Source organism: Pholcus phalangioides, unplaced genomic scaffold, assembly GCF_987345545.1.
Source record: "Pholcus phalangioides strain wild (caught in Gottingen) unplaced genomic scaffold, Ppha-v1.0 ptg000028l_1, whole genome shotgun sequence".
NCBI lineage: Eukaryota > Metazoa > Arthropoda > Arachnida > Araneae > Pholcidae > Pholcus > Pholcus phalangioides.
Window position 1 is genome coordinate 4,812,231 of NW_028301618.1, and position 15,451 is coordinate 4,827,681.

A 15,451-nucleotide genomic window follows, 5' to 3' on the forward strand; every position below is an offset into this window, starting at 1 on the left:
TAATTTCTCATAAGCTCCTATAACCTATTCTAAGTGAAACCGTGAGAATAACAACATCGACAATAAGTTTTTGACTGTTTTAATACTAAGTTTCTGAGGTCAAAAACCTAACCCTGTGATCTCCTACCACTCATATTTTGAATAAACAGCTCTATTTCGCTTAGTAAATTGAACACAGGTTTACCGTGTTCTGATTATAATTACTGATTATAATCAGTAGTTTGGACCAAATATCAGTTGTAAATGGGCCATAAATTATAAAAATTAAAAAATTTCAAATTATTACTAATATTTTGTTTTAATTATTGAAATAAATTAGTGTTTAAAAATAAAACGTAATACACAAAAACGTAAGTTACTCATCACGTTATCAACCTGTGCTCAAAATATTATCTAAAAGCATCCGTTTAGGTTTTTGACAGTTTAAACCAGTGTTTGATGCTTGTCATGTCAAAAACCCAACCCTGGATAACTGTCATCATATTTTGTATATTTAATGCTTACCCCCCCCCCCCCCAAAGCAATGCAAGGTATTTCTGTTAGTACTGTATAATAGAAAGATAGCTTCTATGTTACTTCAGTCAACTGAAAAGTGATGTCACCTCTGAATACACCTGCAATGACATTACTTGACTAGTGAAATCTCGAGACAATCGTCACAGCTAGAAAGAACAAGGGCTAAGAAATCTTGGTGGACTATCTGAGCTTCTGTGTGGTCGTCAATATTATACATAAAAATATGCATTAAAAGACAAATTCCCATGCAAATTTTAGAACTCACATAATGAAATATACCCATAAATGATATACTATACATACCTTACATCTTATCATAGGATACAGCAATATGTACAGGGGTGTTCTGTGGGTCACAATGAAGTCAATGAAGTTCCAAAGCGCTAATCCACCTGATTTATGAAATTATAAGCAAATCAAATTTTTTATGTGACAGCTGTTATAAATCATATATTATTCTTTTTCTTATCCTACTTATTTTTGTTATTATATGACATTTGTACATTTTACAGTCATAAGTATCCATTTCTGCAGTCTCCCAACTTTGAGGCACAAATGCAAGCCGGTCTCCCATTTGGAAGTCTCTCTCTGCTGGCAGACCTTGAACATGATCCTTACAGAACATGAAAATTCAGGCATCTGCCACTTTCCACTTCTGGTATTAAAGACTGGTGGCAGCACCAGTATAACACAAAATAAGCAAACGTCTGACAACATAAATATGCTAGGGCCACGCACAGAATGCTCCGGCATGCACCAATTCATTGGGTATTCCTCAAAGGAATTTTTATCGGGAAAACGTATAGTACAGTGGTAGCAGGACTGCCTTAAGAGCATCATGGGCCTCGGGCTAATTGATTTTTCTAAAGCCCTATTTAGCTCATTCTCAAAAATTTCAATCAGATCTCATTCTTGTGAGACATGTGCGCAGATGTGTTAAGATGGCACTGAGTGGTAATAGTTAAAAATAACCATACAGCAGTAAATTTTAAGACTAAAAGCACTGTTCACTTTCGCATTTGTGACACATCAGATAATGTGCTGGATCAGGAGCAGGGCCGTAACTAAAAGGGGGTTCAGGCAGGTCTGATGCTCCAGGCCCACATCCATATAGCGGGTAACAGACACGTGAACTGGCTGAACAGGCAGGGCAACTATATAATCAAGTAATACTGCAGTTATCCTGTAGTTAAGAGCAGATATTACAAAATGCAATGTTATCCAAGTGGCAAGCAATCTGGGAAATTGATGCTGCGAAGGTGAGGTTTGAACCCGGGTCCTTGCAATGCGAGTTTTGTCACTATGACTACTCGACCACCACAGCGGCCAAAAGATTTACTGTGATATGGGCTACTAACCATCCGAGGGTTTGCATATGGTTCTAACATAATGAAGTAGATCTATTTTTGATGGAAAAAAATTCTAAATTACTCGAACACCACATTTCTGCTTCACCAGATTAGATATGCCGAGCTCATTTTACATGGAACCTATATCCCCCATGATATCTCCTCTCTATCACAATGTCTTTTTGTGAGTCCATCTCCTAGAAATTGTGCACGTGATTTCTATTGGTACCTTTGAAACCTCATTACTAGAATTAGCGTCTTTAATGTGCCACCAATGTTTTATTACAGAGTTTGCACCTTAACCTTTCATATTCGACCACACATTCCATGATAAGAAATGCTTGTTTAGGTGTATCCTATCACTCCTTCAAGCTTGTCCCAAGAATTCTGAATCACTCTATTATTCAATGCTTTAATATTCATTTATAAAAAGATCACCTTGCATTTTGCTTCCCAATTCCCTGATACATGAAGCAATACGATGCCAATCTGGGCCAAGCTGCCTCTCAAAGCACACGATCAAGATCTTCAGACCTAATGTTTAGAGAGAGATAGAAAAAAAGAAATAATTAGAGGAAAATTTTCGTTAAAATTACAGCTTGGAACATTAAGCCACAGTTCTCAAAATTGACAACACTTTTTCAGGGGCGTCGCAAAGACTTGGCAATATTGGTGTTGTCTTTCTTTTCTAAATAATTCCGGAGACTTTCACATAAATTAATATTCATCTTTTTGCTGTTTCCTATCATCATACAATAGAGAAGTAAAAACGAACTGCTTCACAACAAACTCTAGCCACATGTATTTTTTGAGGTGTTACCACCCCGTTATACTCACCCACGAAACCGATATGAAACAAGAACATTTTCGCTCTGTTTGGGGACTTGTCGAGTATGCTTGAATCGGTTCCACTCTTGCTCATTGACGAGCCCTGGTGGTTCTGTCTAGTCGGTATTGGAGCCAGAGCATGTAGAACTAAGTTCAGTGCAAATGTGATGTCTGCATGCGATAGCTTTGGAACTTCTGAAATTACAAAAAAAAAGCAGAAGTTTACTTTTCGAATGCTTTGAATTTTCAATATCTAAGAAGTATTTTCAATCCTCTGAAGAACGTATTTATGAGTACTTATAAGGTTCACAAATTATTATCAGTTGCTGGAAGCCCTTCGAGTTATCTCAGTTCGACTGTCTTTTGGTTTGAATCATAAATAACTGGATGGCATATATAGCTACCAACTTCTAAGAATGACAATCAGGGAGATATGAAATTTTCCATACCAACAAAAAATCACCATCACCTAGAAACAGGACAGACCTGTTCAAATGGGAAGTTTGGAACAATTTCACCTTTTAATTGCAAAAATGAAACATTCGATGTAATTTGACGCATCTGGCATCACAGATTCCAAAATCATTTTGCGGAAATAAATTCTGTGAGAATAATTTCTCCCTCAAAAGTAGGGTAAAATATAGATTTTTTTTTGCAATTAGGAGGAAATTTTTAGGAGACGTAAGAAATTCACAGTCGTTCTGGGACAAGAAATACGAAATTCATGAGCATCCTGAAAAATTCGGGAGACTTGACAGGTATGGGATTTCATTCAAATGACATTGGATTAGAGGTAGAAGATGTAAACACACCCTACCTTTAACGCCACTAGTGATCCTAATGCATAGTGGCAGTATCAGATTCATCAGATAAATTTCAATCTTCTCGGGACTGGAGAATGCAGAGCTTCCACCGCATACAGACTCCAGAGATTGTGTTTCCTTGATTAATGCACACAAGAAGAAAGTTTTTAATTCAGTATGAGCATGGCATGTCATGATAACAACGATCTAAAAAATAAATCATGAGGACTTACGCCAAGGGCAACTATCTGCATGGCTATCAGCCTCACAACAACAGAACAGAACCCTGGAGGTGGCGACTGACTCATGGCAGCCGCAGATGAAGGCAAGTTTGTGACGCTCTCTGCGTAAGTGTTCTGGTCTCCGAGGATTATGCTCTGGCAAACGGCCACTAGGGACTGAAATTACATAGAAGTCTTTAAGGATACTTGTCTCGACGAAAATAACAGTCAGTTACAAACAAACCCCAACCTGAAGTTGTACAAAAAGATGCAAGGGTCATATTGTTCCATAATGGATATATCAAGCGTTGCAGTTACGAAAGGGTGAACACAAGATTTTATTTATTTTTGTTAAATTGTCAAAGAAGTCTATGGTCTTTGAGTATAAGCAGGTATGGTTTTGTTGTTTACAAAAATTGGACTTCATTTTACTTGGGTAAGGAATGCTGAGCACTTAACATGGAAAGACAACATGCTAAAAGCAATAACGATGCATAATTTTAATTATATTTTTCTCGAAATGGGGTTATTTTGAGATTGCCCTTAGTAGCTGCAAAGCTCCAACTGTATTTAGGAGTTCCGTAGCTAGTCACATCCATCTGAGAATGGAAATTGACTACACTTTCTGAAAGGGGGGAGGGAACATTGGTTTTCTTCTTCATGATATTACTATTAAATGTTCTGGGAAGATGCTGCATCAACGTTTCCAAGGCGAGTCCTTACTAAACAGGTGTGAAGTGCCAACCATGATATGTCACAGATCCTCATGAGCTGTTGACTGGGTTCTTGTTTCATATCTTGTGACCCCTTCCAAAATATTATGCAAGCTTAGCATATACCTCTTTCTTTCTTCCATACTCACACTCATTAAAATTGGACTAAATTATCATCTTGTGTATAAGCCAATCCCCTTCCAACCACTTGAAGACCACCTAAACAATGCGGGTCAAGTTTTTCTCCCACAAAAACTTTGACTGGCCAGTATATAAGATATTGCCTGAATTACTAGCAAATTCGCAGATGATGTGAAGCTAATGGGGGTAATTGGGAATGAAAGCGATAGGGAGTTGCTCCAGACCAACTTAAACAAGATTGCAGCATGGGCAAATGAATGGAGCATGACGTTTAGCGTAGATAAGTGCATGGTCGCTCATTTTGGTTCGAACAACCCACGGTTCTCTTACGAGTTGAATGGTGTCACTATCCCGGATGCAACTAGAGTCACCGATTTGGGAATTCTCATTGACGAGCGACTTAAGTTTTCTGAACATTGTTCAGCGGTTGTCAAAAAAGCGAATAGAATGCTTGGTCTCATTTTCAAAAAGGTCTCTTCGCGTTCTCCTAAAGTCATTCTTCCGCTTTTTCGAGGCTTAGTTCGTCCTGGACTGGAGTATGCGGTAAGGTTTTGGAGACCATACCTACAGAGGGACATAGACTTGATTGAAGGGGTGCAGAGAAGAGCTACACGTGTCCTTATTGGCACACAGGGCTTGAGTTATGAAGAGAGACTTCATTTTTTGAATATGTTTACATTGGATGAACGCAGGTGTCGAGGAGATATGATCGAAGTGTTCAAAATTTTCAATGGGATGGATAGGATGGACCATGAACTTTTAGTACACCGCCAATCAACCGCTTTTACAAGGGGACACCAGTATCGATTGGTGAGGGACAATGCAAGGTTATGGTGTCGCAGGGAATTTTTCTCTAATAGGGTTGTTAATAAATGGAATAGCTTACCCCCGGAGGTAGTAAATTGTAACACAATTGACACGTTTAAAAAGAAATACGATAAACATGTTGGGGTAAATCGAGAAGCTATCCATTCTTAGAATAAGACAACCATAAGTATTCTTTATGGGCATTGTATAATATTTTATCATGTGTATATATTGTTTATAATTTTTGTTAATTGCATTTTTAATGGGGTTGCTGTATTTTTGAAACATATGACATCCATATTTTTATGGGCATCTTTTTATCAGCCACCTCGTTGGGCATTTTGCCTGTTGTGGCGTTGTATTTGTATTTGTATTTGGTGTGGTGGCAAGATGCTTGTCTACCACCTTGAAGGTTGCCATCACAGTCCTAGGTTCAAACCTGAGGGAGGATATAGCTAAGATATTCTCTCTAATGAACTTGAGGTGACCATAAACAGATAGCACCTTCATTTCCAGCCCATCTCATTAATGGCAGCAAATTGCAATATAGCAGTATGGCCATATTTGATGTTTGGTGACGTAGTATATAAGACGACCATCCTTCCTGTCCAAATTTTTTAATTTAAAAAAACCTTGACTCGTATTTTTCAGTATACAATCATCCCCTGCATGTCAGAAGCAAGAATATGCAGACCTGCCAACTCTCCTGATTTAGGCGGGAGACTTCGGATTTGTTAAAATTTCTCAGGATTTTGGCAGAAAATTAGATTTTACGTGAGCTTTCACGTTGTCGTGGCGTCAATGATTACCGTCATCGTTAGGGAAAACACCCATAGAGGACAGCCTTAGTCATTTCCATCGCGAGCAGCCTTAAAAAAGTCTCTGTGACCGCATTTAAGCAACTGGCAAAGACGCGACTTCGTTTTCGGAGCGTTTATCGGCAATCATTTATCAGGGGCATGACCTTGGTTGCCGAAATTCCTGTATAATCGTTATTGTATTCCATTAACAACTGTGTGGTAAACACGTTTTTACGTCGGCAGCTTTGTAATTTTAATTTTTTTAAATCGTTTCTTCCGATTAAACATCTTCAGAAAGAAAATATAAAACTTTAAGCTATATAAAGCTTTTAAGAGTTCATATACCCGAGATTAGCATTCACTGATGGCATGCACGAAAGGAAACACTTATGTTTTATGAACAGTAGGTAGATGTGATTTCTCCATTCTGTATGGAAAGACTGACATGGAATTATATTCTGCTCAGGGGCAATGCAGAACCTGCCTTGGGGAGGGGGGGGGAAGAATGCAACTTTTTCTTAATTGATGAAAAAAATATATTTTTTCGGAAATTTTTTTTGTGAACGTTTTTTTTGATCGAGTCTATGAGTGTTGGGGGAAGGGGGAGGGTACCCCCCTCAGGAGAATCTCCGGATTTCAAAAGTTGGCACGTCTGAATATGTAAATTCCCCCCTTTTTTTATCAGCTGGTTGGATACCTTATTTTTCTAAGCATTGCCTGAAACGCATGTGTATCCCTATTGAAACAAGTTACAAAATATTATATGAAAACAACTCCCATAAAGTAATACGAGTAGAGTTCGTATTCAACGTCATTTCCCACATTTTTTTTCCAAGGACATTGCGCATTCATGCTTCTGACATGAGGGGGGACGATATATGCTGATATTTTAATATATTTTCTTGATGAGCAAGAAAAATTTACCTTCAAATGCGGCAGATGAGCTATGTATGGATGACGATACAAGGTAAGATAAACACCTAGAAAGAAAACACGAAGTCAAGGTATAAAAAAACCATTTTAAAAAAATCATATTTTTTAAAATTTAAATTGGACTTTTTGGATTAAAATTGAGAATGCATATTTTCATATCACCTAATTGCTTTTTTCTCCTAATCTCTCAAATTTAATTCAGAATTAATGAGTAAACTACAAGCAAAAAATATGAACAAAAATCCATGTTTATGTAACATGAAAGGTATTTGAGCCCAAATTAACTTCCTGGATTAACATTCTTTTTTGTGGAGAAGAGTGCTTTCATTCATGACCCCGCCCCAATTAAAGCGAATGCCTAGTGGCAATTCAATATCACACATATGGTGCTTTTTTCTCAATTCACTCAATGTGCAACCAAACAGCCACTCAGCATCAACTAAATATAAAACAAATTCTGTATTGACAAGATTTTTTTCTTGCGCAAATTCATAGAAGTGTTTCCGACTAGCATAATGTTGCTTAATAGTTTACACATTTTTATTCTTTCTCAGATTTAATGAGTTTTGGTAAAAAAATAAGCAAACTCGAAATCTTAATACGAAAAGTAAAGCCCAAGGATATTTATGTTGGTACACCCATCTATTATTATTTTGAATCAGCAATTAAGGTATAGAATTCAAGGTTTTACACAAAAAATTCCTCTGTTTTTTAATCAAGGGAACCCTAGTGTCACATTGTAATGCATTGAAAATACTTGGTGCAGTTAGATCTGGATTTGGCTCCCTATATTTCTCTGCAACTTCTTCCATGCACAAAATCATTAGTAGAGTAATAAAATTTCCCAATTTTTGGAAGAAATTTCCTTTCTCCTCGATTTCAATTTTTTTTTGTACATGGTATTTTAGACATAGATTTTCTCTGCTTACCAACTGTAGAATGTTTTATTGCTCAGAATGTTTTTGCTCAGTCGAAAGCACAATATTTGGTAAAATAATGGTTCCGCACACCGTCCAGCACAGCTCCTAGGCTGGGATATTGTGTGGGCCCTTCCATATAGTGAATTTATTTTGTGAAGAAACAAAAAATGATAAGAATCATCTCGGGTCTGTGGGATAGAGCCCCTGTCCATGGGTAAAAAATCATGAAAAATTAAGATTCTTTGTGTCGTGTAACAATGTATCAGTCAATGCAATACTGAAATAGCATCAAGATCTGCAGAAATGCTATACAAATTGAATAACATGGTGCAAAATGGGTAATGGAGAAAAGCAAACACTATGACAGAACATCTGTTTCCTCAATATTAATGTTCATACATGAAGACTGTCCATTTTAGCATGTTTTGCAATCATGTTAGTTAAATATCTCTATAGCAGTCAGGTATTGCAGATACTGCTATTGTCATTCCAGGCAGAACTTCATTTTTGTCATTAAATTAAGAAACTTGGAACTATTTTGGGAATTTAAGAGCCATAACAAGATGAGAAAAGTCATGAAATTTCAACAACCCAAGATAAACAGTTTGGGTGTAATCACGTGTCAAAGTAGCATTGCAGTTAAAATGACTGCTTACTCATTCTAGTGTTATAGCTCTAGACAAACGAGACAGTAAAAACCAGTTCAAGCAAACACAGAGGAAAACAAAGAGTCATAACCAAGGTGCCACTTTTGACGACTTTCTGAAGTCTCTAAACTCCATGCCACCCAGGTGGGGAGACGCATGTTTTCATTACACATACTAGCATTTCGACTCAGGCTCACAAACTGATTTTTTTTCCTTAGAATGTCTACAATGTCTATCATTTCCCAGTTGAAAAACAGAAAACTGAACAAAACAATTAAAGTTTTCATGCATCAAAAATTTTCATCAAACCTTTCAGAAGGGACTGAGCTGCATTCCAATCAACCAAACGCTGCAAAGAAAAACATCAATTTAATCATAACTCTTTTTGTTTCTCCTTACAATCATAATTAATTCCAACCATAATACTGAAATTCAAACTCCCATTGACAAACAAAGTTATGTAAAAGTCCAAATATCAGAATACCCTTATAGTTGGTTTCTTAGCAATTTTGTTGAAAGTTTTATCGATGCGACGTAACACCATAATCAGTGCTGGTCTCATGGCTTCCTGCGCCCATTCAGAGTGTGGCAACACATCGTTCATATAACGCTGCAGACCTTGGCAAGCCATTGTCATCGGGTCATAAGGCGATACTTTCAGCAGGCTATGGGCTACTTCAGCAAGTCGCTGAAAGTGAAGACAGCGGGTAAAATCATATTTCATAAAAATGACTATCTCGACACACAGAAATACAGATATCAAATTCAAGACCCTTTATAGCCTTTGAAAATATACATTTATCAACCGATACAGAATAGTGATTTGAAGAGCAATAATAATATGACCATTCATGACAGAGCAATATTTAATGTGTGAGAGCTGTCTAAACATTTTTGATCTTACTCAAAGAAACATTCATTCAGCTCCGCTTCATCTGAAAACTTAATTTCTTCTTACTGCATTATTTGTGAATTTCTGGTAGACAAAACAAATTTACTCTGCCGATTAAGCTTAGAAAAATAAAATTTTTTGAAACATTTTGGGCTGTTTTTGAAACGGTACAACACGTGGCTTCCTTCTGATGATGCAATAGCAAAAAAAATTGAAAATCATGAAACCAGATTCAATGACATAGATAATCACAAAATTGAGCATGATTAAATACAAACCAGGTGACACTTGATATCGAGCAGCTCCGTAGCCTTGCTTGTTAAGTCAGCTATCTTCTTGCTCAGGTCGGCCAGCCTCGCCGAGCAAGTAGTGAGGAATTCCGAGACGACACACAGTAAAGTGTCACGAGGACGTCGGAATTCCGATCTCAGGATCTCGCTGTCTTCGACGTGACGATCAAACTGCTGCTGCTGTTGTTTGCGGGAGCTGTAATAGCTGTCACTCATGAATCTGAAAAATTAAAACAAATTGCAGACAATTATCAAACAAACCTTTGAAATCGATTACAGAAATACAAATTCGTGAAATTCAAGATAACTTAAGACAAACACTCACTTTGAATGACTGTCGTCATCTATTTCATAAGGCGGTGAACAAGCACCTCTAGATACATTTTTAATACTAGATCCACGTAAGTCTATAGCCTGCTGTGGACCCGAGTAGTTCCTTAGGGAGAAAAAACAAGAACAAAAGAATAATATTTTGATATTTACGCACTCAGAAATAAGTAAATGCAAAAGCACAGTCGAAAAGTGTTTTTGTGAAATTCCCAGTGACACAGAAAAATGCGCATAGCAAATCTTAACCTGGCAAGAGCTTCACAGTTGCTTAGGAGCGTTTTCATGCAGATGGAAATATTGTGGATCATATTAAGCTCAGTTCGGGAACCACCAGGCGTTTCTTTCCTTGTCGTCTGATTTTGCAGATGCTTTAGGTAGAAAGGCAAGATTGCCTCTAGTATGGTCTGCGAACAGGGAAACAGAAACATACATATTATACAGGGTGCATAGCAAAGTCATTTCAATCTGAAATAACTAGCAAACTAAGAGAGCTGCAGCTACGTGATTTAGATGACAGCACTATAGCAAGCATTACACAGAAACAAAAAAAACTTCACGTTAGATTCACAACACATGCAAGCACATTCGAACATGTACTAATTCGTTAGAAATTTCATAGAGGAATATGGACGATGTGCATGTGTGGTTTAGTAGCAGTACCTATGCGATTTATATAACAATATAGTAAAGTGACTGCTGTGACTTTCTGAGATAACCTCAGAGCCATCCAACATGGTGTCTACTACATATCCAAAGGGAAATTTTATGACTTTTTCCTTGACTTAATTGCCGATATTTATAATTTAACACTAATTGTTTGGTGACATCATTGGAGATTTGACACTGATTATTTGGCGATGTTGGCAATTTAATGCCTGTATTTGGCAACATAGGTGATACAACAATACAAACTACTTGATGAAATAGCATTTTGCTCACAAAATGAAACATTTCATCAAGATTTGATGCAATGACGATTGGCAATAGAAACCCTGTGGTTTTCGCAGCTCACTATTGAAACTTTCCTTTAAAACGGAAATTACTCACATTCATGCGTCAGTTTTCAGGAATAAAATCAAGCACAGAAATTTGCCAGGACAATCCCCGAAATTGATTTGTGAAATGATTCTGTGACCATCTTTTTTATTTTGAGACTTTTGCTCGATGGTAGACACCCTGCCCGAGTAAAAAGTTGTTTACAGTGTTCTGCAGGCAATACAATTTTCTTGATTCCAGAAATAAACAAAAAATTTCAGTCCAAAAAAAATTGTAATCGATTATTGAGGTTCTGTAAGTGTGATTATGATTATTATACATGTAAATTTTATCTTATTTTGAATAGAAAGTCTGACATAGTCACATCCCTCTCGAGACAATGGCTTAAACTGCCAATGGACGATAGAGCCTGGGCCTTGTTCAGTTCAAAAAGTGTTCAATTTTTTCTCATCCTATGTGACACTAACTAAGAAACAGCTTTGACAGACTAATTCATTACCTTCATTTCATTAGGTTTTCCCCATCTACCCTCATTACCATGTGAAATTTGAGGGGAAAAATGGAACAAATCCAAAAATGTTGTCTATACAACAGTACAGGACAGGCAAAAGTCTACACATCAAGATCTTATAGATAACCTCACCAACATTTGATGTCCTCTATGAGAATCTGCGGAATATGCTACAACAGTAATACACAGAGATATAGCATCGAGTATGGTCAAGGTGTCTGGATCCATCTGGTAGCAGAAATCTAAAGCACGGAGCGGTTTCTCTGCGTCCACGAGCTCCAAGATGTCTAGAGGATCGATTACGTAAGTCTCCATCGACTGTATAAGCTGGAAGAAGGCTTTTGGCTGGACCTGAAATAATTAAAATATATCAAATAAGAAGGGTTTTTCATTATATCAAATAAGAAGTTCTTATATCAAATAAGAAGGGGAAAAGGGTTTTTGACATCAAAAAATTCAAACTGCCAAAAACCTAAATGAATGCTTTTGGATAATATTTTGAACACAATAGGTATATAGCATGATGAAAAACTTACTTTTTTGCATATTAAAATGTTTTATTTATAAACATTAATTTATTTTTGACATTATTTATTTCGATAACATTATTGAATTTTTAGAAAAAAAAAAGTCTAAAACATAAAAGGTATAATTTTATGCTTTATTTATCTACACTACTGATTACCTGCGTTCAATTTTCTAAGCGAAATAGGGCTGTTTATTCAAAAATATGTGTGATAGGGCATCAGGGTTAGGTTTTGGACTTTAACTGTCAAAAACTTATTGACAATATTATCAAATAGTTTTTTTAACTTGATAGATATGCTACATAATAAAAAGCTTACTTTTATGTATAGATTAAAGTGTTTTATATATTGAAGTATATAATTACAGAGCACAAAATATCTATTTTGATATTTTAAATTTTCAGTTCTGCCAAGTTGATTAAAAAAAAAACATGCTTGTATGCAAGAGATATCTATAAATATACCAATGTTTTAAAAAAGTATTCCCTCAAGAGGTTGCTAGAGGGCGTGTTGTGTTTTCATACAAAGAAGAAAACAGTGACTAAGACATAGAGAAGAGGGTTTTTGACCCTTTGGTAAATTCTTATTGAAAAATACTGGTATATACTAAGCATATGTACAATCCCGAACACACGAGTTTTCACTGAAAGAAACACTCTATATACAAGCAAAAGGAAAATGGCAAACCTTATTAGCATCACCATAGCTACTATGGACATCCATATCCAAAATTGCAGCAGCACTGCCAAACATCTGGAACGAAATTGATAACAATAAGCAATCGTCATGATTACAAGAATGTTTTGCAATAAATATAAAAACAAAAAATTCAATGGAATCTCAACAAAATTTCATCCGTTATACTCACCTGTAATATAAATGGTTTTCTATGCATAATATAGAATTGTTTGCAGACAAATTCTATGGTACGACAAAGCAGGTTGTTTGTCTGATGATTTGAATATATTCTCAAAATTGTTGGCATGATCAATAAGTACCTGTCGGGGAGCAAAATAAAAAAAATGAGTTAGCAGGGAAGAAAAAGGTCTTCTTCAGAATTAACATAAATTTTTATCTTCTTTTTTTATGGGATGATAGACTGACTTAATGATATTTATAAGAAGATGCGATAATACCAACCCATTCAATGCGAAAATGTTTTTGAACTGATGTGCTGCATTTAGAAAAGCAGCCATACACAAGCGTAACATAGCGGCATCTTCCGAATGCAGCACCAAGGAACCATTAACAACATTCAAGAACAGGTGAATATCTGCAGAGTGGATGAACATTCCCGCCATCGCTTCAAACATTCTAGCGATAAGCTGCAAGAAGAGGGGAGAAAAAGTGGTTTTCAACAAAAGGGAAAAGGTCTGTTGTTTTCCTGTCATGTTATGCTAATATACAATGATCAACGTTCACACTTTACATGAATCTTAGGATACTGTACATAAAGTAAATTTTTTTTGTGAATGAATGAGTTTGAAAAATTTCTGAAAAAGTGAAAGCACGTTGGCATTCACGTTTCAGCAAGTTTCCGATAACGTACATAAAGAAAATTGGTTGAGAAATTAGTATCTATTGTAAGTGATGGTTCTTGATAGTGGTTATGGGCATCTTTTTCTCAGCCACTTCGTTGGGCCTTTTGCCTGTTGTGGCATTGTACTTGTATATTATACAAAAAAATACTATCCATTGGTTAAGGAATAAATTAGTATCTCTATAAGTAATAGACAGATAGACAGATATACAGGAAGGGCAAAAGCGATCCCTCCCTTATTCAGTGAAAAAAATCTTATTATTGGAATAGTGGGAGAACAGAGATGAACCCCCCCCCCCCCCCCCGAGTTCACTTTTCACACCCTCAGTGATTCTCTCCTACCCCTGTTCGAGCTGCCTGTATCCACTTATGCTGTAAGTGGCGTTCAGAAGGGTAGTCCCCTATTAGGCTGGAATTACCAGCCTGACAGTTTACAAATTCACAAAAATCTTGGAAACAGATTCTACATTCTTATTTTTCTGAGAAAGAGAGTTACAGGCTCATAGGCTCATATTTTGAAGGGTTTATGCAACTGTATTTCACTGTTATAATAGGGGGTATAGTGGCACACTTTTGCTATCATTTAAGGTACCCTACCATTTAAAAACACTATAAACAAAATAACATTAAAAAATAAAAAACCTCTGCTCTGAATATTTCAATTGCATTTCATCACTAATGAAAAAATTTATCTTTTGCAATCCTATGTCAAGGTGGAATTGACATCAGGAAAGAACATAATTTCATTGTTATAACAGCCCCTTACGATTTTTACAGGAAGAGGACCCCCCCCCCCCCATAAATTTGGCTTCTCAGCAAAACTCATGAGCTACTCAAAAAATGCAATAGCTAGTATCTAGGTGGCCTTTCTGTAATTGTGATTGCAAGGGACGGGGCTTTTATAAACTATGAACTACAAAGTGTCAATGAAGCAACAAAATGAACCTCCGGATCACAAAAGATTAAATGCTACAGAAATGAAATAAACAAATTTTTAAGTTCAACTCTAAATCTATATATAAAATTTTGTAATAAGTAGGACATCCAACTCACTTTGACCCAAATCATTTTGTGCTGAGTGTCCATGCAAAGCATCTCCTGGAAAAATGGGTCATAAACATAATTAATGAAACAAAAATTTGAGACAAGACAAATCATTGGATGGTACGTGCATCATTTAGATACAATTGTCATCATTGTCAAAACACTTTTTAATCCTGTGTGTATAAGATTCTATATCCCAACATTATAGACTTCTACCACTTGCTGTCTGAAACAAATTTCCACTTCATTTTTGATCTTATTATGGTAATGTCCTGTGAGTTAGTTCCTAAAGAAACGAGTAAGTCACTGTGAGCAAGATCCAGGCTGAAAGATGGAGGATTGAAAAGAATTTTCTGCTAGCTTTACTTCACTTGAATGAAGCATTGTCTTGCAAATTCCTGCAATTTCTCTTATTGTGATATGACAATTTGGATGAATCATTTCCTCAGATCTTTGAATAAGTTTATCTAAGATCAACGAAGGCAAACCAGCCTTGCCTTCAAAGAATTTGTGGCACACTTCACTACATTTTGACACATTTTATAATATTCCCATAAAAAATGCAATATTTCTTTGTGAATGGCTTGCTAGACACTCACATTTTACATTGAAAAAAAGATATGAAGAAGCACACTCCACATTT

At 36.3% G+C, this 15,451-nt stretch overlaps 1 protein-coding gene across 3 annotated transcripts in view; it reads right to left on the bottom strand.

The window, feature by feature from the left end:
• Positions 1 to 15,451, bottom strand: part of unc80 (unc80, NALCN channel complex subunit) — an 86,953-nt gene that overhangs the window by 16,183 nt on the left and 55,319 nt on the right. For all 3 annotated transcript variants that reach the window (XM_089252275.1, XM_089252274.1, XM_089252276.1), the window contains exons 43-58: positions 14,818 to 14,862; positions 13,365 to 13,549; positions 13,093 to 13,222; positions 12,912 to 12,977; positions 11,830 to 12,048; positions 10,437 to 10,594; positions 10,186 to 10,296; positions 9,849 to 10,080; positions 9,163 to 9,366; positions 8,988 to 9,027; positions 7,103 to 7,158; positions 3,730 to 3,894; positions 3,511 to 3,634; positions 2,703 to 2,888; positions 2,304 to 2,399; positions 820 to 908 (exon numbers count right to left, since the gene is read on the bottom strand). In XM_089252275.1, the coding sequence (XP_089108401.1) occupies positions 820 to 908; positions 2,304 to 2,399; positions 2,703 to 2,888; positions 3,511 to 3,634; positions 3,730 to 3,894; positions 7,103 to 7,158; positions 8,988 to 9,027; positions 9,163 to 9,366; positions 9,849 to 10,080; positions 10,186 to 10,296; positions 10,437 to 10,594; positions 11,830 to 12,048; positions 12,912 to 12,977; positions 13,093 to 13,222; positions 13,365 to 13,549; positions 14,818 to 14,862 (2,106 nt within the window). The remainder of the gene's footprint in view (positions 1 to 819; positions 909 to 2,303; positions 2,400 to 2,702; positions 2,889 to 3,510; positions 3,635 to 3,729; positions 3,895 to 7,102; positions 7,159 to 8,987; positions 9,028 to 9,162; positions 9,367 to 9,848; positions 10,081 to 10,185; positions 10,297 to 10,436; positions 10,595 to 11,829; positions 12,049 to 12,911; positions 12,978 to 13,092; positions 13,223 to 13,364; positions 13,550 to 14,817; positions 14,863 to 15,451) is intronic.